General features: G+C 41.8%; 1 protein-coding gene across 2 annotated transcripts in view; it reads right to left on the bottom strand.

Annotated features, from left to right (window-relative positions):
* igf2bp2a (insulin-like growth factor 2 mRNA binding protein 2a) overlaps window positions 1–25,305 on the bottom strand; it is an 87,237-nt gene that overhangs the window by 38,107 nt on the left and 23,825 nt on the right. For both annotated transcript variants that reach the window (XM_056251723.1, XM_056251724.1), the window contains exons 3-4: window positions 1,902–1,950; window positions 742–793 (exon numbers count right to left, since the gene is read on the bottom strand). In XM_056251723.1, the coding sequence (XP_056107698.1) occupies window positions 742–793; window positions 1,902–1,950 (101 nt within the window). The remainder of the gene's footprint in view (window positions 1–741; window positions 794–1,901; window positions 1,951–25,305) is intronic.

Here is a 25,305-nt window from a genome sequence, read left to right as displayed (position 1 = left end):
TGCAAATGTCTGTCTGACCATATACAAAGCCACAATATCAACTTTAACAAAACAGTGTTTAATTATAAAAAAAAAAAAAAAAAAAATTCTTGAAAAGTAATGGGTTCGAACATATCAGGTTTCCGCTCAACAACAATGATATGAAATGTATAAAAGAAAGTGCATTTTTATATGCTGTAACTAGTTAGTAGGGATGTCAAAAGTCAATACTTTATCAAATAATTTGTGTGCATGCTCTGCTTATGCTTCATGGTAATGCAGCTTTTCAAATTCACCTTTTTTTGAGTGAATGTGAACAGACCTGCCATTCTATTGTCGTAAATATGAATCAAACAAAATATTTAATATTAATAAAACAAATGAGAAAACAACTCTGCACATGTCACTGTTTTAATGAAATATTTACATTCATATTAAATAATTAAGTGAACATGTTCAATTGCATAATAAATTTGACAACCTTAATAGTCACCATTTTCTTTCCTAAGTTCTTTACTATTTTTTAAAAACTATTTGTCTTCACTAGTTCATTTAAATGGTCCTGCAGTGTGAAAGATTTTTTTTTTAAAAAAATCAAATATTTAATGCAGTCTTTCAATTAATAGTAGATCATACAAGCAGCAAGCATGGTAATTACAAAATAATTTTTATATTTTTTAGATGGAATATAGCATGTCATATCATGAGGCACTGCTTGAAATGTCAACTAACCAAATAGAAAATACAATGGCAAGTCTTTACCTTGTTCCACATTTTCTACAGTACCATACTGTGCTAACAGGCTGTCCAAAACCTGCAACGAGAAGAGCACAATCAGCAAAACATCTAAACATATGAACACATAAACCGTTTTTAGATAGAATACTAGAAAATAGTAGAGTTGGAAAATAAAAGGAATGGTTCACTCCAAAATTAAAATCATATTCACTATTATGTCAAATATCAAAATCTGTATGCTATTATATAAGAATACCTGTACATAGACTGCAGTTCAAAAGTTTGGGGTTGGTAAGATTTATAATGTTTTTGAAAGAAGTCTCTTATGCTCACCAAGGCTGTATTTATTTGATCAACAACAACAATAACTTTTCTGTTTTAATATGTTTTAAAAATCTGAATTTGCATAATCATTACTCATCTTAAACATTTCTTATTATAATCAATGTTGAAATCAGTTATAAATCATGCTTAATATTTTTGTGGAAGCCATGATACATCTTTTTTTTTTCTTTCTGATGAATAGAAAGTTAAAAAGAACAGCATTTATTTGAAACAGAAATGTTCTGTATCCTTATCAGTTTCTGTATTGTCACTTTTGTTTCATTTAATGCATCCTTGCTGAATAAAAGTATTTAAAAAAATCTTACTGAATCCAAACCTGGTAATGGGAACTACCAAAAAATGGTAATGTAGCTCTTGCCATTTCATAGTTTTGTTTTCACTTCATTTTGCCTTCATTTGTATTATTCAATGATATTCTGCAGTTCTATCAAAGCTTGTCCAGATTCAAAAGTGGTGTGCAAATGTCACAAAAAAAATGGCTTTGGTATAGAATGAACACATCGTTTTTTACACAGTGAGCCACTAAACTCAAGAAAGCAATGCAGAATACAGAGGCACAGTGTCCAAATACACGAACGAAGTGTGTGAGAGCGTGTAAGTGGGCCAGAGCTCACTGTGATGATGTCATCAGGATTTACAATCGGGTCACCAGGGCTGAACACTCTCCAGACAGATTCACACGGACTGAAGAGGAAGTGTATTTGTGTGTATGGGCGGAGCTTCTCTAATGCATCGTCAGTTAGAGAAAGAAAGCGCTGTAGCCCAGAGAAGACAGACAGACAGAGTCCTGACCACACACACACACACAGTTCTCTCTGCCTGAGCAGTTACACACTCACCTCCCACTGGAGATGAGGAGGAATGTTCCGGATCTGAATCTTCCGACTCCTGCAGACACAGAAAGAAAGCGAGAGAGACAATGAGACAAAAAAGAAAGTGAAAGAGAGAAAGGAGAAATCAGAAAACAGAAGCGCAGCGATATTCAGCGTATGGGTGCTACAGCGTTAAAACATACAGGCTGCCAATCAGATCCAACGGACTAAAGAAACAGAGTGAAACAAAACACTTATAAAGCTTGAGCATCAAAGTGATGCCAATGAAAATCATGATCATCTCTAAAGTGGTGTGTGCATTGACAGAGATTTACAACTAAAAAGCAAGCAGAAGTCATTATTTTTCAGTTGTCCACTTATTGCAACATGAGCAATAGTAACCATATTCTTGAAATATTTTTCGATCTTACTAGCAATATAAAATTGAAAAATATTGTGAATATGGTAAGGATTTTATTGTGCTTTTTTCCCATGTCATCTCATAGAATTATAAGACAGAAGTGTTATAATTGAATAATTTCAGTGAGTCAATTCTAAACTCGGAATCAATGATTCTGACACAAAGAAGTCCTGTATGACACATTTCATATATATATACACTCACCGGCCACTTTATTAGGTACACCTGTCCAACTGCTCGTTAACACTTAATTTCTAAGCAGCCAATCACATGGCGGCAACTCAGTGCATTTAGGCATGGACATGGTCAAGACAATCTCCTGCAGTTCAAACCGAGCATCAGTATGGGGAAGAAAGGTGATTTGAGTGACTTTGAACGTGGCATGATTGTTGGTGCCAGAAGGGCTGGTCTGAGTATTTCAGAAACTGCTAATCTACTGGGATTTTCACGCACAACCATCTCTAGGGTTTACAGAGAATGGTCCGAAAAAGAAAAAACATCCAGTGAGCGGCAGTTCTGTGGGCGGAAATGCCTTGTTGATGCCAGAGGTCAGAGGAGAATGGCCAGACTGGTTCGAGCTGATAGAAGGGCAACAGTGACTCAAATAACCACCCGTTACAACCAAGGTGGGCAGAAGAGCATCTCTGAACGCACAGTACGTCGAACTTTGAGGCAGATGGGCTACAACAGCAGAAGACCCCACCGGGTACCACTCATCTCCACTACAAATAGGAAAAAGAGGCTACAATTTGCAAGAGCTCACCAAAATTGGACAGTTGAAGACTGGAAAAATGTTGCCTGGTCTGATGAGTCTCGATTTCTGTTGAGACATTCAGATGGTAGAGTCAGAATTTGGCGTAAACAGAATGAGAACATGGATCCATCATGCCTTGTTACCACTGAGCAGGCTGGTGGTGGTGGTGTAATGGTGTGGGGGATGTTTTCCTGGCACACTTTAGGCCCCTTAGTGCCAATTGGGCATCGTTTAAATGCCACGGCCTACCTGAGCATTGTTTCTGACCATGTCCATCCCTTTATGGCCACCATGTACCCATCCTCTGATGGCTACTTCCAGCAGGATAATGCACCATGGCACAAAGCTTGAATCATTTCAAATTGGTTTTCTTGAACATGACAATGAGTTCACTGTACTAAAATGGCCTCCACAGTCACCAGATCTCAATCCAATAGAGCATCTTTGGGAAGTGGTGGAACGGGAGATTCGCATCATGGATGTGCAGCCGACAAATCTGCGACAACTGTGTGATGCCATCATGTCAATATGGACCAAACTCCCTAAGGAATGCTTCCAGCACCTTGTTGAATCTATGCCACGAAGAATTGAGGCAGTTCTGAAGGCAAAAGGGGGTCCAACCCGTTACTAGCATGGGGTACCTAATAAAGTGGCCGGTGAGTGTATATATATATATATATATTTTTTTTTTTATATATATATATAAATTCAGTAAATACTGCTGTTTAGTGCTATGTTTTGTGATATTGCGGTATTTATTATTTTGATTATTTGGTTAAAACGCTGGTTCCTGTGATTCAAGAAAATGCACTCTTATAATCAAATATACTGTATAAATTTTGAGATATTGTATATCATGACAATAATATTTTATCACTATTTTTCTCAACCCTATCTTTACGCCAAGTCTAATATATATATATATATATATATATATATATATATATAATATATATTAGTAACTGTCAAAGGTTTGAAAACAGTCTCTTTTGCTCACAAATGCTTAATTTATGTAATATTATAAAATATTATTACAAATTAAAATAAGTTTTCTATTTTAATATATTTTAAAATGTAATTTATTCCTGTGATGGCAAAGCTGAATTTTCAGCATCATTACAACATTCTTCAGTGTCACATGATCCTTCAGAAATCATTTTAATATGCTGATTTGATGCTCAAGAAACATTTATTATTATCAATGTTGAAAACTGTTTTTGTTGCTTAACATTTTTGCAAGATGGTGATACTTTTTTCAGGATTCTTTTAATGAATAGAAAGTTTAACGAACAGCATTTATTAAAATTATGATCAATTTATTGCATCCTTGATGAATAAAAGTATAAATTTTTTGCTCTTTTTTAAATCTTAACACAAATATTTGTATCATTGTTTGCAATAGGAGAGGAAGAATTGTCTAAACTCGTTAAATCATCTAATCGACAACATGTATGTTAGACCCTATACCGACTAAGCTACTGAAATAAATGCTTCCAGAGGTCATAGATCCTCTTCTTAATATCATTAATTCATTTTTGTCACTAGGATATGTACCGAAAACTTTTAAGCTGGCTATTATTAAACCTCTTATTAAAAAACGCAACTTGATCCTAGAGAATTAGTCAATTACAGGCCAATCTTTTTGTCAAAGATACTAGAAAAAGCAGTATCCTCACAACTATGTTCCTTTTTAGAAAGAAATGGTATCTGCGAGGATTTCCAGTCAGGATTTAGACCGTACCATAGTACTGAGACTGCTCTCATTAGAGTTACAAATGATTTGCTCTTATCATCCGATCATGGTTGTATCTCTCTATTAGTGTTACTTGATCTTAGTGCTGCATCATTGACCACAACATTCTTTTAAGTAGACTCGAAAATTATGTTGCCATTAGTGGAATTGCATTAGCATGGTTTAAATCATGCTTATCTGACCATTATCAGTTTGTAGCAGTAAATGAAGAAATGTCGTATTGATCACAAGTTCAGTATGGAGTACCACAAGGCTCAGTACTAGGACAGTTGCTGTTCACTCTGTACACGTTACCCTTGGGAGATATCATTAGGAAGCATGGGATTAGTTTTGACTGTTATGCCGATACTCAGCTATATTTCTTTGCGCCCCGACGAAAATTGCCAATTCAAGAAATTAACGGAATGCATAGCTGATATAAAAATTGATTGGACCAAAAACCTCTGCATGTACTAACCTAGAATACTGTCTAACAACAGATGGCTGCTCTGTCAAACCTTTGTCATTGGTTAGGAACCTGGGTGTGCTCTTTGATACCAAACTTTCATTTGAAAGCCACGGTTTTAGCATCTGTAAAACCGCATTCTTCCATCTTAAAAATATATATAAATGACATATATGACGACATATGCTTTTAATGAAAAATGCGGAACAATTAGTTCATGCGTTCATGACCTCAAGGCTAGATTATTGTAATGCTCTTATGGGTGGTTGCCCTGCACGCTTAATAAATAAACTACAACTGGTCCAAAATGCAGCAGCTAGAGTTCTTCCTAGAACCAGGAAGTATGACCACCTCAAAACTCTGGCCAGTTGATAATGCCTAGAATAGACTGCTGGCGGTAGATCCTTTTCCTATTTAGCACCAAAACGCTGGAACAGTCTTCCTAGAATTGTCCGGGAAGCAGACACACTCTGTCAGTTTAAATCTAGACTAAAAATCTAGACAGAACTGGGCCCTCATTAAATTATGGAATAATTGTTAAAAAATAAATAAAATAGGCATATTTGTGGAAAAAATATCTAATATTTGAGTTACATAAAAGCTTTTTATTTGTTTTCTTCCTAATTGTCCTTGAAATAGTGGTCAAGAAGAAGAATTTGTTGTCAAAGACCCGGTACTTTGGTACCAAGTCGGTACTAATTTTTTTTTAAACGTCACAAACCCGGTACTTGATGCGCGTGCATGCCCAAAGCGCGTGCAGTTGCGTCCTCTTCATAAAAGCGCTGAGACATGGCGACCGGCGGTGCTGCTGATGTCGTGGCTGTAAATCCACTTGTTGATAAGAAAGGAGGAAAGAGCCACATATGGAAATATTTTGGATATTAGCTCATAATAGAGACGCGGCGCGCTCGTTTTTACAGGCGCGCCTAAGTTCATTGTTGCATAGCAAAGACAGACGCCACGGGAGAGCAAGCGCTTGTGGAAAGGAGAAAGCGGTGCGAACTGCGCTCTCCATGATGACGAGGAAGTATTAGCAAAGAATTAATTGATTTCTAGCCCTTGCATTAGCTTTACTACTAGATATATTTATGGAGATGAGAAATAAAAAGCCGGCTGAAATGTGTCACTGTCAAGAAGAGCAGAGGAGGGGAGAGGAACAGGAGAGGAAGAGCAGAGGAGGGGAACAGGAGAGGAAGAGCAGAGGAACAGGAGAGGAAGAGCAGAGGAGGGGAACAGGAGAGGAAGAGCAGAGGAGAGGAACAGGAGAGGAAGAGCAGAGGAGGGAAGAGGAACAGGAGAGGAAGAGCAGAGGAGGGGAATAGGAGAGGAAGAGCAGAGGATGGGAGAGGAACAGGAGAGGAAGAGCAGAGGATGGGAGAGGAACAGGAGAGGAAGAGCAGAGGATGGGAGAGGAACAGGAGAGGAAGAGCAGAGGAGAGGAACAGGAGAGGAAGAGCAGAGGAGGGGAGAGGAACAGGAGAGGAAGAGCAGAGGAGGGGAGAGGAACAGGAGAGGAAGAGCAGAGCAGAGGAACAGGAGAGGAAGAGCAGAGGAGGGGAACAGGAGAGGAAGAGCAGAGGAGGGGAGAGGAACAGGAGAGGAAGAGCAGAGGAGAGGAACAGAAGAGGAAGAGCAGAGGAGGGGAGAGGAACAGGAGAGGAAGAGCAGAGGAGGGGAGAGGAACAGGAGAGGAAGAGCAGAGGAGGGAAGAGGAACAGGAGAGGAAGAGCAGAGGAGAGGAACAGGAGAGGAAGAGCAGAGGAGGGGAGAGGAACAGGAGAGGATGAGCAGAAGGGATCAGGAGAGGAAGAGCAGAGGGGAACAGGAGAGGAAGGGCAGAGGAGGGTTAAGGAACAGGAGAGGAAGAGCAGAGGGGAACAGGAGAGGAAGAGCAGAGGAGGGAAGAGGAACATGAGAGGAAGAGCAGAGGGGAACAGGAGAGGAAGAGCAGAGGAGGGGAGAGGAACAGGAGAGGAAGAGCAGAGGAGGGGAACAGGAGAGGAAGAGCAGAGGAGGGAAGAGGAACAGGAGAGGAAGAACAGACGAGGGAAGAGGAACAGGAGAGGAAGAGCAGAGGAGGGAAGAGGAACAGGAGAGGAAGAGCAGAGGGGAACAGGAGAGGAAGAGGAGAGGAGGGGAGAGGAACAGGAGAGGAAGAGCAGAGGAGGGGAACAGGAGAGGAAGAGCAGAGGAGGGAAGAGGAACAGGAGAGGAAGAGCAGAGGGGAACAGGAGAGGAAGAGCAGAGGAGGGAAGAGGAACAGGAGAGGAAGAGCAGAGGGGAACAGGAGAGGAAGAGCAGAGGAGGGGAGAGGAACAAGAGAGGAAGAGCAGAGGGGAACAGGAGAGGAAGAGCAGAGGAGGGAAGAGGAACAGGAGAGGAAGAACAAACGAGGGAAGAGGAACAGGAGAGGAAGAGCAGAGGAGGGAAGAGGAACAGGAGAGGAAGAGCAGAGGGGAACAGGAGAGGAAGAGCAGAGGAGGGGAGAGGAACAGGAGATGAAGAGCAGAGGGGAACAGGAGAGGAAGAGCAGAGGAGGGAAGAGGAACAGGAGAGGAAGAGCAGAGGAGGGGAGAGGAACAGGAGAGGAAGGGCAGAAGGGAACAGGAGAGGAAGAACAGACGAGGGAAGAGGAACAGGAGAGGAAGAGCAGAGGAGGGAAGAGGAACAGGAGAGGAAGAGCAGAGGGGAACAGGAGAGGAAGAGGAGAGGAGGGGAGAGGAACAGGAGAGGAAGAGCAGAGGAGGGGAACAGGAGAGGAAGAGCAGAGGGGAACAGGAGAGGAAGAGCAGAGGAGGGGAGAGGAACAAGAGAGGAAGAGCAGAGGGGAACAGGAGAGGAAGAGCAGAGGAGGGAAGAGGAACAGGAGAGGAAGAACAGACGAGGGAAGAGGAACAGGAGAGGAAGAGCAGAGGAGGGAAGAGGAACAGGAGAGGAAGAGCAGAGGGGAACAGGAGAGGAAGAGCAGAGGAGGGGAGAGGAACAGGAGATGAAGAGCAGAGGGGAACAGGAGAGGAAGAGCAGAGGAGGGAAGAGGAACAGGAGAGGAAGAGCAGAGGAGGGGAGAGGAACAGGAGAGGAAGGGCAGAAGGGAACAGGAGAGGAAGAACAGAGGAGGGAAGAGGAACAGGAGAGGAAGGGCAGAGGGGAACAGGAGAGGAAGAGCAGAGGAGGGAAGAGGAACAGGAGAGGAAGAGCAGAGGGGAACAGGAGAGGAAGAGCAGAGGAGGGGAGAGGAACAGGAGAGGAAGAGCAGAGGGGAACAGGAGAGGAAGAGCAGAGGAGGGGAATAGGAGAGGAAGAGCAGATGATGGGAGAGGAACAGGAGAGGAAGAGCAGAGGATGGGAGAGGAACAGGAGAGGAAGAGCAGAGGAGGGGAGAAGAACAGGAGAGGAAGAGCAGAGCAGAGGAACAGGAGAGGAAGAGCAGAGGAGGGGAACAGGAGAGGAAGAGCAGAGGAGAGGAACAGGAGAGGAAGAGCAGAGGATAGGAGAGGAACAGGAGAGGAAGAGCAGAGGAGAGGAACAGGAGAGGAAGAGCAGAGGAAGAGCAGAGGAGAGGAACAGGAGAGGAAGAGCAGAGCAGAGGAACAGGAGAGGAAGAGCAGAGGAGGGGAACAGGAGAGGAAGAGCAGAGGAGAGGAACAGGAAAGGAAGAGCAGAGGAGGGGAGAGGAACAGGAGAGGAAGAGCAGAGGAGAGGAACAGAAGAGGAAGAGCAGAGGAGGGGAGAGGAACAGGAGAGGAAGAGCATAGGAGAGGAACAGGAGATTAAGAGCAGAGGAGGGGAGAGGAACAAGAGAGGAAGAGCAGAGGGGAACAGGAGAGGAAGAGCAGAGGAGGGAAGAGGAACAGGAGAGGAAAAGCAGAGGGGAACAGGAGAGGAAGAGCAGAGGAGGGAAGAGGAACAGGAGAGGAAGAGCAGAGGGGAACAGGAGAGGAAGAGCAGATGAGGGTAGAGGAACAGGAGAGGAAGAGCAGAGGGGAACAGGAGAGGAAGAGCAGAGGAGGGAAGAGGAACAGGAGAGGAAGAGCAGAGGAGGGGAGAGGAACAGGAGAGGAAGAGCAGAGGGGAACAGGAGAGGAAGAGCAGAGGAGGGAAGAGGAACAGGAGAGGAAGAGCAGAGGGGAACAGGAGAGGAAGAGCAGAGGAGGGAAGAGGAACAGGAGAGGAAGAGCAGAGGGGAACAGGAGAGGAAGAGCAGAGGAGGGAAGAGGAACAGGAGAGGAAGAGCAGAGGGGAACAGGAGAGGAAGAGCAGAGGAGGGGAGAGGAACAGGAGAGGAAGAGCAGAGGGGAACAGGAGAGGAAGAGCAGATGAGGGAAGAGGAACAGGAGAGGAAGAGCAGAGGAGGGGAGAGGAACAGGAGAGGAAGAGCAGAGGAGGGGAACAGGAGAGGAAGAGCAGAGGAGGGGAGAGGAACAGGAGAGGAAGAGCAGAGGAGGGGAACAGGAGAGGAAGAGCAGAGGAGGGGAGAGGAACAGGAGAGGAAGAGCAGAGGAGGGGAACAGGAGAGGAAGAGCAGAGGAGAGGAACAGGAGAGGAAGAGCAAGGGAAAAGGAGAGATCTGGGCGTGGGGGGGGGCCATCTAAGATTATCTTGTCCCGGGCCCAGGCAAGACTGTCAGCTGGCCTGTAACTAACAACATTCAACACACTCAAATGCCGTTTAGTGTGATAGTGTAACTGTTAGAGCAAGTGAAACAGCGCTGCGTTACCTCAAGTTTAATTCATCTAATAAACTGACCTGTGAGTAACTTATTAATTCAGCACTTGCGTGTAGTTCGGTAGAATGAAATGTCCTTATTCCTTTATATCCGCGGGACTCGCGTTGCGTGTGGCGCTGGTATACATCTCTCATTAGCAATCGCGCCCTGCTTCATACCACAGTCATGTTAAAAACTAGGGGTGCACCGAAATTTCGGCCGCCGAAAATGTTCGGCCGAAAATGGCATTATCGGTTTCGGGCCGAAAAAAAACCCCCAGCCGAAAACGTAAACCGAAAATTTATGTCACCCACCCGCCGCCCCTCCCATCCGTGCGCAAGCGCTTTAGGTTTCACTCACGTGCGCAAGCGCTTAGGTTTCACTCACGGTTGAGCTGTTAACACGCGTCTGCCTATCAAAGATTAAGCATGTCAGCGGTATGGAAGTATTTTAAAGTTTCAGATGAGGACACCAAAGTTGCAATATGTAACATTTGTTCTGCAAAAATCTCAAGAGGGGGTGTGGTGCCAAAGAACTTTTCGACAACAGGTTTGATACACCACCTGAAATCACGACATCCAATTGAACATGAGGAGTACCGCAAAACAACATTGGTTAAAAGTACCTCAACTACATCACAAACACCCTCTGTGGCCACACTCTTTGAAAAGGCTAAGAAATTTGCAAATGATAGTGCCAAAGCACATGGCATTACTGAGAAAGTAATGGAATTCATTGCCTTAGATGACCAACCATTTTCTGTCGTGGAGGACATTGGATTTCGTAGGCTCATACAACATATTGAGCCGCGTTATACACTGCCAAGCAGACGCTATTTTGCAGAAACATGTCTACCTGCAATGTATGACCGAGTTGCAAAACACGTTCATGAGCTCATGTCCACAGACATACAAACTCTAAGTTTTACCACAGACATTTGGAGCTCAGACGTTAGCCCAACTAGCATGCTTAGCTTAACAGCGCAGTGGATTGACCACGATTTTAAATTGCAAAACATTTTGCTTCACTCACGGGAGTTTGTTGGGTCACACACTGCAGCAGCGATATCTGATGCTTTGTCTACAATGCTTGACACTTGGCACATTGAGAAGTCTAATGTGCACGCGATTGTCCGAGATAATGCACGGAATATGATAAAGGCTATGGAGGACAGTGGACTGAACAGCATACCATGCATGGCACACACGCTTCAGTTGGCTGTGAATGAAGGAGTGCTGAGTCAGCGCAGCATTTTAGAAATAACAGCAATCGGGAGAAAAATCGTGGGACACTTTAAACATTCTCCGCTTGCTTATTCCCGACTGCAAGATTTGCAAATACAGTTTGGGATGTCACCCAAACGACTCCAGCAAGATGTAGCTACTCGCTGGAACAGTACGTACTACATGTTGCAAAGTCTACTTGAACAGAAGCTGGTCATAGCTGCCTATATGACAGATTACGATCTGCCTGCTACTTTGAGTGCACACCAGTGGATGCTAATGGAAAACATAGTGTCTCTTCTCGCCCCATTCGAACAGATGACCAAGGAAATAAGCTCGGCTAAAGCCTCGGTTGCAGAGGTTATTCCTTTGATAGCAGCACTGAAGCGTCTGCTTGGAAAAGAGGTGGAAACAGATCACGGTGTAAAAACAGCTAAAAAGACTCTATTGGAGGCTGTTAACAAGCGCTTTCAAGACACCGAGTCCAACCCTCTCTACTGTATTGCAACTATACTAGACCCGCGCTTTAAAGAACATTACTTTGATGAAGAGAAAAAGCAGCGAGTGCGTGAAATGACACTAAAAGAGCTGACGGAGATTGAAACATCTGGTGAAGGAAGAAACTCGACGGGGAGCGCACCGCAAATGGTGCCTGAGAAACGGTTACGTACAAGTGAGGAGGCATACACCCCCTCACTTTCTGAGATGTTTGACGAAATTTTACAGGAAAGCACCCCGATTCGTAGCGGTGTTGGAACAAGCGCAGCCGCACAACAAATAGAGACGTATCTAGCTGAACTACCCATTGCCAGAAGCGACAATCCCCTTGACTACTGGCGCGCGAACAAAGGCCGGTTTCCATTGCTTGCGCGGATTGCACGCAGGTATTTATCTGCCCCAAGCACCAGCACAGACAGTGAGAGACTATTCAGTGCAGCATCTCATGTTCTTAATGAGAAGAGGAACCGTCTTTCCTGTCAAAAAGCTGAGCAACTTTTGTTCTTAAAGAGAAACCTGCCACTTTTGCTTAAATAAACAGCAGTCCAATTTTCTGTGTATAGCAGTTACATTAAAATTTGCGTAGCACTGCACAACTGTGTTTCCTAAGGCTACATAGGCTGAAATGTTGTTTACAGTTTGAGTTTGGATTAAGTTATATTGCTGTTTTTGCACTGTTGTTTTGCACAGCAATTTAAAATGTAAGTAAACCATTGTTTACATGCAGCAGCAGAATAGAGGCCCACTGCCATTCTGTGATTTTGTGTGCAGTTATTAAGATAATTGTGGATCTTTTTTGCACAAATGTTAAAAAACAATTTTTTTTGATGGAACATAAAACTTGAAGAATATAATTATTTGGTATTATTATTTAAATTTATTTATTGTTACAAATATTTTAGGTTTTGTTATGTAACTGTTAATAAAAGTTTGATTATTCTATTGGTTTGTGATTTTTCATTTCAGATCCATTAAATTCAAGCAATTTAAATATATATATATATAAGTTTTTAAAAGAAGCCATTTTCGGCTTCAGTTTCGGTTTTCGGCCAAGTGCATCCTAAATTTTCGGTTTCGGTTTCGGCCCAGAATTTTCATTTCGGTGCACCACTATTAAAAACATCACTGTATTCACTCATCCATAAAAGATCCTTCAGCTTGACGACAAGATCCATAATTCCGCTTGATGCTTTGCGTCATCGATATACGCCTTTGTTATTGTAAGAGATTAGCGACCCCTGGTGGCCAAAAATTACATACTGTACGTTTAACCTGGCATACACAGAAAATTATACATTCCTATTATTCAAATCAGTTAAATGATTATTAGGCTGCATAAATTAGGTCAGCCGGAACCGGGAACCCTTCCTATAACACCGGATGTACCCGTTACATCATAAAAAGAATGGCTTTCTGCTTAGGTTCACTGTAATCAGCTGGATCCAGGCCGTATCCGGATCAGATGGTGGACCTGCTCCTAGACACGACCACAACGCATCTCTGAAGTGTCAGCAGAGATTGTGTCAACTAGACTCTCCCCTGTGAAGGCCTCATCGACACGACAGCCATCAGCACTGATCCTCAACAAACTCGTCCCATGCCGGCGTGACTCTGATCTTCAACCAGATGGAACTGGATAATATTCTGACTGTTCCAAACCAATCTGACTTCTGACCTATAATGCTGCCTGAATCATAATCATACACTGTTCGTTCATTGGCCAGAGGAGAACTGGCCCCCCGACTGAGCCTGGGTTCTCCCAAGGTTTTTTTCTCCATTCTGCCACCTTTGGTACCTTGCCACTGTCGCCTTTTTTCACCTTTGTTGCCATTGGCTTGGCTTGCTTAGTTGGGGACATTAAATTTAACATTTAATTTAATATTCAACAATAATATTGATCTGCCTGCATTGACACTATTATACCAGAACTGAACTGAACTGAGCTGGACGATGACATCACGGTTTACTCCAGAGCGGCTATACATATATATAAATGAACTAAATTAAAAACTTTTTTAAAACAAAAATGAAACATCGCTGAACTTACTTAAGCTGGATTGTGACGCTATTTTCAGCAAAAACTGCTTAAAAAACTTCAACTGCACCAAATCATCATATCAGAATGATTTCTGAAGGATCATGTGACACTGAAGACTGGAGTAATGATGCTGAAAATTCAGCTTAATTTTTTTTAAAATGTATTAAAATAGAACAAAAAATTAAATTGTAATATTTCACAATATTACTTATTTTACCGTATTTTTGATTAAAGAAATGCAGCCTTGGTGAGCACTTCAAAAACATTACAAATTGTAATAAAATAATAATAAAGGAGAAGTAAAAAAAAAAAAAAAAGACTGGCCCATATTGATATGGTCACCGATATATTGTGTATCCCTTTCGGAGCATTTTTTATTTTTATTTTTTTGGGAGCATTTTTTATATAGATTGCAGTATTTTGATACATATGAAGTCATTACCAAAGTCTTTCTGCACCAAGATAAAATTGGCACAAATCACAAGCCCTATGATTCATTGCGGGCAACTGTCCAATGACACATGCTCAGAGAGGGAGAGAGAAATGGATTAGTTAAGGTCCCTCATTCACAACTTTGCACCAGAGCGACTCGTCTGTGTCTGTGCTCCATCATTCGTCGAGTCCGACGCTACCCAACAACTTCTGAGTGTTCTGTACCGACACCAAAGCCACACAAACCGCTCCACCACAAGCTGTTAACAACTACATTAAAATGAGTGGAATCAAGCTGGCCAGAGGAAAGAGATTTAAAAGTGCAGTGAGAGAGAGGCAGAACGAGATCTGCAGAGGCACATTCACACTCCGTTCATTAGGGCTCTTCTGCAGGTAGACTTTGATAAGACAAACACAGAGTAAACAGACGGATAACAGTGAAACGCAATAGGCTTACAAAGATGTGCCGAGCATCATCTTTCACCGTGCCCGAAAGTAACTGAATGTTTTTACACATTTCCTCACTCTTTGCCCAGCACACTTTGCAATACTCTAGTGAGAGAGCTGAGCTCTACGTGGAATCGAACACACACACAGCTCTGTAAACCGTGACACTTCCTCTACGCCCCTCAAACCTTCTAACTGCCTCAGTCTTAGCGCATCCCTTCAGCTTCGGCTAATGCTGTGGCCTGCTAACTGTCAATCTCTCTAAGCTTCCTGAGAAGGGGCAATTTCCCATTTCAGCATGGCAGTTCAGCTAGCTCAAACCTACACCTCCTCATCCTGACCCTCAAATTAGAGGGTTCAACTGTAACACCGTCTCTACAGCGGACATGAGCAGCACCTCTCGATAAGCTAAATTGCTCTCATTATAATCAATGGAAGAGTCCACTGTAGCAAGTTGTGACACCTTCAATTGGCAGACGTACTGTTTCCATTCATGATGCACTTGTAAGGGCTACTCCAGTCACACTATTATCCTCGTCTGTCTTAAACAGCTTTTACTTAGTTACATATTGTATATATGATTTTGTCCATACAGTGGAAGTCAATTGTAACCAAAGCTGTTCGGTTACCAACATTCTTCAAAGTATCTTCTTTTGTGTTTCAGAGAGGAAATAAAGTCATACAGGTTCGGAATGGAATACGGGTGAATAAAGAATGGCAGAATTTTTATTTTTGGGTGACCGATCCCTTTGATGGTGCATTTACTTTAGGCACATATAACGGTTTCTAATACTAAAAGATGGAAGGTGGATTTGTTTAGGTCTGTGAGTTATGAAGGGGAAAAAAAGCGGTCGAAAGCTGAGAAAATGAGAAAGCTGGATCAGAGCAAAGGAAAGAATAGCAGCAACTGTTAATTTCTCTGTCATGCCTTGTGTTGAGGTTCAAATGCCGACGACACAACAAGTGGACGACGGCTGCTTTTTTTCTGTCTGCTCTCTCTCTCTCTCTCTTTCTAACCACCATAACCATCCATGTTCTTTCCCTCTCTTTTCCTCCATCTCTCCATCTTTCCTCCACCCTGCTGGGGTGGAAAAAGTGACAGTGCTCTCCACAACTCTTCAGGGGCTCCTCATTTTCAGCATGCCTGTGGCAGCACTGGATTACTGAGCCCTTCCTGGACGTGCACAGGCTCAGATGCACACGCCCTGCCCATCACAGGAGGATCCTGGCCAACCTCAGCATGAGCATCTCTCTGCCTATCTTCTATGCATTCACACTCACAAAAGACATGTACATAAGGACTTAAGTAGAGCTGGGTTTCGATTCAAATTTCAAGAATCGATTCGATTCCGATTCTCAAGATCTTGAATCGATTATCATTATTCGATTCGATCCGATCCGATCTGATCCGATTTTCGAGATTTAGATATGAGTTTTTTTTTGTTTTGTTTTTTCCAGCTGTTACCTGAATTACAGGACTGTAGTTATGCAACATATTGATACTATTAGGCTATTATAGACATTTAACTGCTTGTTTTGAACTTCATGCATGTGTATTGAATGTTAAACAAGTTCATAATGATAACAAACAAGAATGTTTATCGTGGTGATGTGTAGCCTACAGAGGCTTCGCACAGACAGTGAATGAGAGAGATCGGCAGAGCGCGTGCGGATTACCTGCGTCTGTCTTTGAAGTCATATGTATTCGTGAAAAAGGTTGCCGTGTCAAAGGAAAGCGAAATATTTGTCATATCATCCTTTTAACGTTCACGTCACGGGTATTTACCATAAATGCGCGTCAGGAGCAGCGCTGGTCAGCATTCCACAGCGCGAGGAAGCCGCGGGGAAATAAAATCAGCGAGTCACGCATTGAATCAATGCCATATTGGTCTCTAATAAGTGAAGCATCAGCTTCAGCGTTACCCATGCGACGCATTGCTGCTCAGCTGAGCCTTGAAAAGTGGAACTCAAAGTAAAAAATAATTAACACCTTGTTTCATTACATCTCTTTTAATGAATCAGCTTTTTTGAACGTGTTCGTTGAATGAAGGAATGACTCACTCAAAGCCCGTTGTTGTAACAGTGTGCGCGCTGAGTGAAAGCCTTTCAATGCGCATACAGGGATCTCCCAGTCGCGGCAAGTTAAAGTTCCTATTATTAAATCGATCCTCTTGAGTTACGGATCGATCTTTAGAAATTAATATGAAAATCGATTCAGAATTGGTGAATCGATTTTTTCAACACAGCCCTAGACTTAAGCTGTCCACTTTGTTAACATGTGCTCAGTCTCAGTGCACAGTGGTGCTTGACGCAACACTGTAAAAAATGATATGATCAATAAGTTATGAGAACATATGTTTTTACAGTTTAATGTTATTTAAGTTTAAATGACTTAACATCAGTTGATTGTACTTAAAAATTTAAGGCAGCAACTTTTTTTTTTACAGTAAACAAGTTTGAGTCCAACTTGCGTCATTTCTTAATCCCGTTTCCAAATTTCTTTTTTTTTCTCACCGTTCCTATGAATAATGTGCCAAAAAAAAATCCAAAAATGAAATGTACTGGTACTAAATTTGCGTAATCTGGCAAATTTTGCGTATTTTTAATGTTTCAGTATCGTAGAGTAGATACTTGGCTGTGCATGCTCATTTCGCCTAGTTTGAATTGACTAACTTAATAACAAAATGCATTTTTTTTTCATACTGTACATTATATGTTTTGATGCCTAAATTCGTAGCATTTGTAGCATTTAAAATTATGTTTTAATATTTTAAGCAATGAAACTTGCAGGATGTTTTAATGGTACAAATGACCTCTTATATGTCAAAAGATCGAGGCAAATTTTATTTCACATGTCATGACCCCTTTAAACTATTTTTCGGTTATCGGCCATAACATGAAAAAATTATCAGTTTATCAGTATCAGTCCAAATTTTTTACATTGGTGTATCCCTAAAAAAACACTGAAAAGGTGTATTTAGTGTATACACAAAATGACACTCGGAGACACATGCACAGAGAAACAAAACTCTTGAATTCTGTGCCCGTTACACTCGTACGCATGTAATGCCATAAATAAGTTCACACACAAACACTAAGATGCAGGATCTGGATCTCTAAGGACCAATTTATGATGTGCCATCAGGAGGGGGCAGGTTTATTAGCTTGTTATTTTCGAATCTCTTCAGTGAGTATTTGTTTATATTTATGTGTAATGGAGCTGAACCCAATGCACTTTTGAAATCAGTCTCACAGACCCCTTCACCCCAGTCCAAAACCACCAGCACTAGAAGATGCAGACTGAATGCCCTGCTTACCGTATGTTTGTTGAACGTAACCAAGCTGTCTGCTGCTGGTTTAGAAAAGGGTGCCAGACAACTAAATAAAAAAACACGCTTCTCAATTTCTGCCTTTGAATATCTGAGGGTGGCCACGTTCAGTTGAAAAGCTAATATTTACAGCAGCCAGATGCAGCGCACAAGCTAGAAAACCATGTTGGCATACAGATCCTCACATCCGCGTGGATGGTGCGAAGGAACGTTCGCCACTGGAACCGGCGTGCAGCAGACGGGTCAGAATAGGACCATTCACCTTGGGCCAGGACCTCTCAAACCTGCTAACGACCACCATCTGATCATCCCTGTCCGCCAGACGAAATGTTATTCACCATACATAAATCACTCAGCCACAACGTGGGCACGTGAGCAGGGGCGGATAATTGGGAGTCACACGTGTGCAAACAGAGAACAAACATTCAGGCGTTCCTCATTGGAGAATGAGAAAGAGTTGGACCTCACTTCTCTCTAATGCCGTGGCCTTGGTGGACACAACAAAGACAGGAAGCTGACTCTTATCTGGATCCATGCACAGGAAATGAGCACAGAAAGGCAATTAAAAAGTGACTGGCACTTTGGTTACAATGTCATGTGATTAATTCACTGCAGTTATGATAATAAAAAAAAAAGCTAAGAACGGACTCTGTTTATTTTAACCTTTTATGTTATAGTGTTGTTTGAATAAGGTTTACAGCTTTAGTTGAGACTGAAAGAGACATGAACTGTACCTGATATATATATATATATATATACAAATTAATCGATATTGAATGAAACTGAAATAAAATCGAAATCGAATCCAATTTGTATCAATACCCAGCCCTACCATTTATTGTGGCATCTTTTAAACTAAACATACTAGTCTCATGAAACGAGCAAACGTTATGATGTGTAACATCCACATGAACAAAAAATGCACTCATGCAGAGATGAGACATAGTGGCTCCACTCCATATGGGTGGCAGGACACATAGACTCACACACTCATGAGGGTGTGCAGAACTGACACCAGGCGGCAGCTCGCAAGCCACAGACATCCAATGTTCCATGTCTGTCCTATACATCCCACAGTGTGGCCTCATAAAGAGTCAAAGAAGAAGAGCTAAGTCAACAGTTTTAGGAACGTTTTGCTCCCTCCTCAGATGCATGAAATGCAATCCTACTTCAAATGACTTGTCTTGGGCTACCCAGACACTCCACATTCCTGACTTTAATAGTTTTGGATGCCCAGGAACTTTAAAAGCCACAATGGGTTTCCCTCAGTCTCAGGAGCCCTGTGATAAATAAGCATCTATGCTTGCAAATGTCCTGGATTCTGAGAATTTCACAGATTCATAGAGGGTATTTTAGAAATGTGAGGACGAATGTGGAATCTAATTTAATTTACTTTAATTTAGTTCTTGAGAGTCACATGACAGGAATATCAGAACTCACTTTGCTCTTCCTGATGAAAATTTCAGTGAGTGGCAGTGCTCACTTCTACAACTGAAATGCTGAATGATGGTGTGGTGACGTAATTAAAGATCTGGGTGGATTACTGGTTTGTAGGAAATTACAGTAGTCTGAAATTAAGTGAAAACATTACAAATAATAAAAAGATAGACAGTTGTAGTTTCAAGGTTTTCTTCAGGTTTATACATTTAAAAGTTTTGGGCTCAGTAAGATTTTTTTTTTTTTTACTTTTTTTTAGTAACTTTTAGTGAGTTTTAGTCATTTTAGTGAGTATTTTACCATATTTTTGATCAAATAATTCAAAAGACTTCATTCAAAAACATATTACTGACTCCAAAGTACTTTTGAAGGGTAGTGTACATCTTACATATCGGAAGAAAAAAGATAATAGAAATTACCATTTTTCCCAGATAATATTTTACACATATTTTTATTAAATTTTTTTTAAAGAGGGGTATCCGTGGCATCAAAATAGTGCTAAATTAGATTACAGTAACCCACACTATCTCCCCCTGGTCACCGTGATGTGAGACATGTTCCAGGATAAACATATTCTGTTGATCCTGGACCAACATTACAGTCTGAAAATGTTGTCCTAACCCTGTCCATACCCTTAAACCTAACCCTACCCATAACATATTAGCCCTAAAATAAGAGGGAAATGATATGTGAATTACACCCATGTAGAAGCACATAACCCTGGTTGTGCGCCTAAACTTGACATAAACTGTAAACTTGTTCCTCAAATCTGATTGGTGTATTGGAATGTTGTTCCTGGATCAACAAAGATGTGAAATCAGTTTCACCATCTCCCCCTCACCAAAGTCAAATACACAGAATCAGCTAAAATTGGACAGTAATACTATAACACTATCAGCATTCAGCGCGCACTAAAAACTGAGGTTAACACCTAAACTAGAGGGGCAGTCTTCTTGTCAGATAAGTTACTGAACATGGTGCTGCGAGTACTTTTGCACAAATGTTTTGTCTGTCTTGAGATCAACACAAATGACTTCCGCTGTTACAACTGACTGAGCTTTCAGTGTTTCCTGAAGTCACTACAGAACTTCTCACGACAGGAACTAAAACTCGGAACTGTCCAAGTGTCACTGGAACACTCTGTACTTCCCTAACTGCAACAGAACAGACACTTGTAAAAAAAAGAAAAGACGATTATGCCACGTTGAAAATGTTTCCTATCATAGTCACTGTATTTCAAGAATAAATTCAAAGAGAATACCATTTATCTGAAGAAGCAACACATTCGTTTTGTAATTACTAGTCATCTTTTTAGTATAAAAACAATTTACATTTTAAAATCCCAGATGAAGAAATGTGTCAATACTCAGTCTCAGAGTGTAAGGAGGCAACTAGACGAGAGACAACAGATCTCCCGCCAAATAAACATCACAGGGAAAGGCAATGTTTTATACAATGTGCTCAAATGACACCAAATAAATTCAACATGATGAATGTGCCGCATGTGACAGTGACGTATATTGCTAATGCTCAGGGATTCATCAGTGCAGAAACCACCCTAACCATACTGATCTAAACTGCCTTCTGTGTTCTGCCTTAGTCATACAAAGACCTTAGGAGAACAACCCTTTCCTTCTTTCTTTCTCTCTCTCTCTCTCTCTCTCTTTTGCTGTCGCTCTCACTCTCAGGGCGAAGGCTAATGAGAATGCAGTGTGTTCACCTGCCTGGCTGAGATCCTGCAGAAGGGAGAAGCTCCTCACGGGTAAATGGAGGCAGCAGTTCCCTGACAAGGCCCTCTGCTGCTGTCAATATTCACTCACTGAAACCAGTAGTCAGAGAGTCGTGCTCTTAGGAGCCACTCATGAACTCCCAAACTTGGCTTCAGAGAGAGAACTATATGCCGTTAGGAATGCTTAGTACTTGGACTTGAAGTTTTGAGGAAGTAAAAAACGTATTACGTCAGAAAAGGGGTTTTATCCTAGGGTAAGAATTAATCCCGGTAATTCATAAGCTGCCGTTTTTAATTCAAAATGGAAATTTCCGAAGAAAAGTCTATTAGTTACCATCAATGATTATTACATGTCGTCCTTTAACACTTCTATCTTAAAACATTGTCAGATATTTAGCTACTTACATCTTATCCCACTCTTTCACAGTTAAAACTGAAGTGTCGCTGTAATTCACGTTTGGCTTCTGTGAACATGTAAGGCCAGCCTACTTTGATTTAATTGGCCATCTCAATCCTTTTGACACTGACGAGTGCTGTTAGACCTCTGAGGCAGACAAGACTTTTAAAAATGTTATCATCCTAAGTTCCTACAAGTAACAACTAACAGAGTGGTGCGTAATGAAGTGCAGCAGAGCCGTAGACTGTAAAAAAAGATGGACAGTCAGTGTGTCTCCACTTCCTTCCACTATAGAAAAATGAAGCCAAAATATCCCAGAAATGGTAATTTTGCAATTATGTCATTTGGAGCCCGAGTCTCCCCAGTAGTGATCCTGAGGTGGAGCCGTGGCATCATGGTCCTGCCCATACTCCCGCTCGCGCAGACTCAATCGCACAGCACAGCTGTCAATCATGGCGTTACAGCCCGTTTTTCTTTTATCGCACTAAATAATGAACTAAAACCAAACTTATTGGAAAAACCAACACTTTAACATACGTCAGCGTGACAAGAACTACCTGAAATGACAGAAAGAATCTTCGGGGGGAAAAAAATTATTTGAAGTGCAATTGGATTTTTTTTGTGTGACTGGGGTCCCATTTAATTATATGGAGAGGGCAGAGTTTATGACCTGCAGCCAGCCACCAGGGGGCGGTTGAAATGTGTTTGCTTCATTTTTCAGGACTTCTGTTTTTTTTTGTATAATGTTTGTATATTTGTAGATTAACAAAAACACTATTAGAAATGCACTCTTTTAAACAACTTCACAATCACTTAATCACCATATCCCCCATTTATAGTCCTCCCTGCAGGCAAAACTGTCTCAACAATGAAATAAATTAATGTAATATGTACCAAGTAGCAGAAGTAACAGAGGACACTGACACTGTATCTTTACAGTATACATGTATCTGTTTACCCAATAGGTTTGCAGAAATTATTAATATTAATACACATAACATATCTCCCATAAAATGCATCTACACTCAACCACAGAGAAGCGAGACAGATCTCTGTGAGCAGTATATTCACTACAATAACAATCTTATGCGTCTAATAATGCTCTTTACAACTGAAGAAAAAAACAGCAGATACAAACATATAGGGCCCTATTTTAACGATCTAAGCGCATGGTCTAAAGCGCACGGCGCAAGTGCACTTAGGGCTTGTCCGAATCCACTTTTGCTAGTTTAACAACGGGGAAAATGGTCGGAGCGTCCAGCGCATGGTCTAAAAGGGTTGTCCCTATTCTCTTAATGAGTAATGGGTGTGTTTTGGGTGTAACGTGCAAATAAACCAATCAGAGTCTCATCTCCCATTCCCTTTAAAAGCCAGTTGCACTCGCGCCATGGCGGTTTGCCATTTACTTGCCGGAATTTGATAGTGGAAAGACTAAACGCTTCTCTAGCGAGGAAATGGATCTGCTCGTGCGCGAGGTTAAAGCGCGTGAGCAGACCATCTACTACGGGACAAGCCAGATTCCACCATATCTTTATGTACACAATACTAATCTCTTACATTATAATCCTTTTATTTTGGCATGTTTGTGTGCTGTTGCCCGTCCCTGTGTGTGTAATAAGCAGAGTGTACTGCGCTGTGGACCCACCTATAGGCTCATATTACTATACTGACTATTACTATTACTGACTTAAGACCAGGTTTCAGTTGCTCAATGGCGCAGTCTATTTCAGTTGCCTCAAAATATCAACGCACCAACAATGCGCCTGAACACACCTCGTTTTCAGACCAGCAGCCCATGGGCGCACAAATGGGCGCAAATGCATTTGCTATTTAAATAACGTGGCGCAGGACGTGAAAATGATAACTGTGTCAGGCTGAAACTAGCAAAAAACACTTGCGTCGCGCCTGGCGCTGCATTGCACTGGGTGTATGATAGGGCCCATAAGGTAAACAATTCAGTCAGACAATCGTGCTACTGCTTTACATAATACACAAGATTAAGTTGTGTATATACTACAATTTACAATGCAGTGCTCACTGCTACAGGCGTAACTATCACTTGAGCAGCTGCACTGCAGCTCATTAAAGCAACACCATGTGATTTTTCCTCAGCGGTCGCCCTACAGTTTGGAAGCAGAATTGTCCATTACTGCTGTCGTAAATAATTTAGCCTTCCGCAGCCGACTGTCGCACGCGCACGCTCGCTGTTTATCCAGCACCGGCTTTGGAATCAACAATGGCAGACATCCCAACCTGCAAGAAGTCATTTCAGGGAGGTATATCTTGGTGACTGGATTGTTGACGGCTGGATTGTTGGCGGCTGGTGGCGGGTTGACTAGCTTTCGTGAGGCACACTCGCAAGGTCTCTCGCTCTCTCTCTCTCAGCCGTGCTCGCGCTATGTATGTTATGCGCGCAGTATGTTCTGTCTCGCATGCGCGCTCTAGATTCCGGCAGATCTGAACTAATTTGCGGGCATCAGAGAGACGCAGGAGACTCCGGGGAGACTTGGGATGTCTGCAATGGCCACAGAAAATTTGAGGAAGTGGTGGGGGAAGTGACGTATGCCGTAAAGCAGTCGAATTTTGTAGTTCTTTTTGTGCACGGGTTCCTACCCGAATCCCGAAGTTACATAGTGCCAGTAAAAGCGATACAGACCACGTCAGGCTATGGCAGACGTGTCATTTAACTTATTTTAAGTCGATGTACCATCACAAGGGTCTTGGAAATATATTATGAAGGTTGAAAAACTACATAGTGTTACTTTAACACACACGCACACACACAGAGAGATCACACAGCAGCACTCTCTGAGCAAGCCCCGCCCCCTGATTGGCACAGCCTATCAGAGAGCACTACACTCTCATCCAATGAGGCAAAACAGTGACAGGAGAACTGAGGGAATTACTGAAGTGAAGCATATTATTTTACAGAAAATTTCATGTATATTTAATCTAAATTAATTAGAATTCCATTTAATTCTTGTTGTTCAGTAAGAAGAAAAGAATCATTTAAAGAATGGTTTCCTAAAAAGTCACTGATCAGAAAAATATAAAAGAACCACTACAAGAAAACGTTATGCAACCAGATCTGCTAAACTCCTCATGATTCCCATCCCTTGATCTGCCACAACATAATGCAAGTCAATGAATAAAGAATCCATATTAAGAATTGTACACAAGATGCCAAACATTCTTGGTTACCCTTTACTTCAATTGTATAGACAAAAACAACCTGTGACATTTCTCAAAATATTTTCTTTTGTGTTCCACAAAGGAAAGAAAGTCACAGCTTTGGAATATCCAGTTTGCCACTGTCATATATTGATGTTATATTTACTGTGTACAGTATGTAAACTTAGTGTTATTTGGTGTTCATTTAAGAAAATATGATTCCCATTGCACGCAAACTCGCTACTTTTTAGTAATGTTTGTAACAACTTCTTTTTTTTTGTGAAAAATACTAGGATGCTTCTATATAAAGTATAAATTGAGCCAGGGAAGCAAGAGAGAAATGACTACTGCACACCATGCTACATAACAGAACACTGTACCCTGCAGGTACATTGAGTTCACTGTTTGCTTAAATGTTCAGCTGAAGAGATCACAGGATTTGGAGGAGGGCATTGTTAGTCTACTGATGCATTAAGTAATCAGCATGCTGGGAGTTTGCTTTCAAAGCATGGTGCAGAGTTGTTGTTTGGTAAATAAAGGTACAGTCTGCCAGCTGTTTCCAGTCCTGCTCCATTTTATGGGTCAGCTACACACACACACACAAAAACCTCGCCAACACGAATCTGCAAGTATTTATCAGTTATTTTGTGCT

The sequence above is a fragment of the Rhinichthys klamathensis genome, unplaced genomic scaffold, assembly GCF_029890125.1.
Source record: "Rhinichthys klamathensis goyatoka isolate OS25496 unplaced genomic scaffold, OSU_Roscu_1.1 h1tg000088l_1, whole genome shotgun sequence".
Lineage (NCBI taxonomy): Eukaryota > Metazoa > Chordata > Actinopteri > Cypriniformes > Leuciscidae > Rhinichthys > Rhinichthys klamathensis.
The sequence above is the reverse complement of the archived record's forward strand: the minus strand, read 5'-3'. Positions and strand labels throughout refer to the sequence as shown.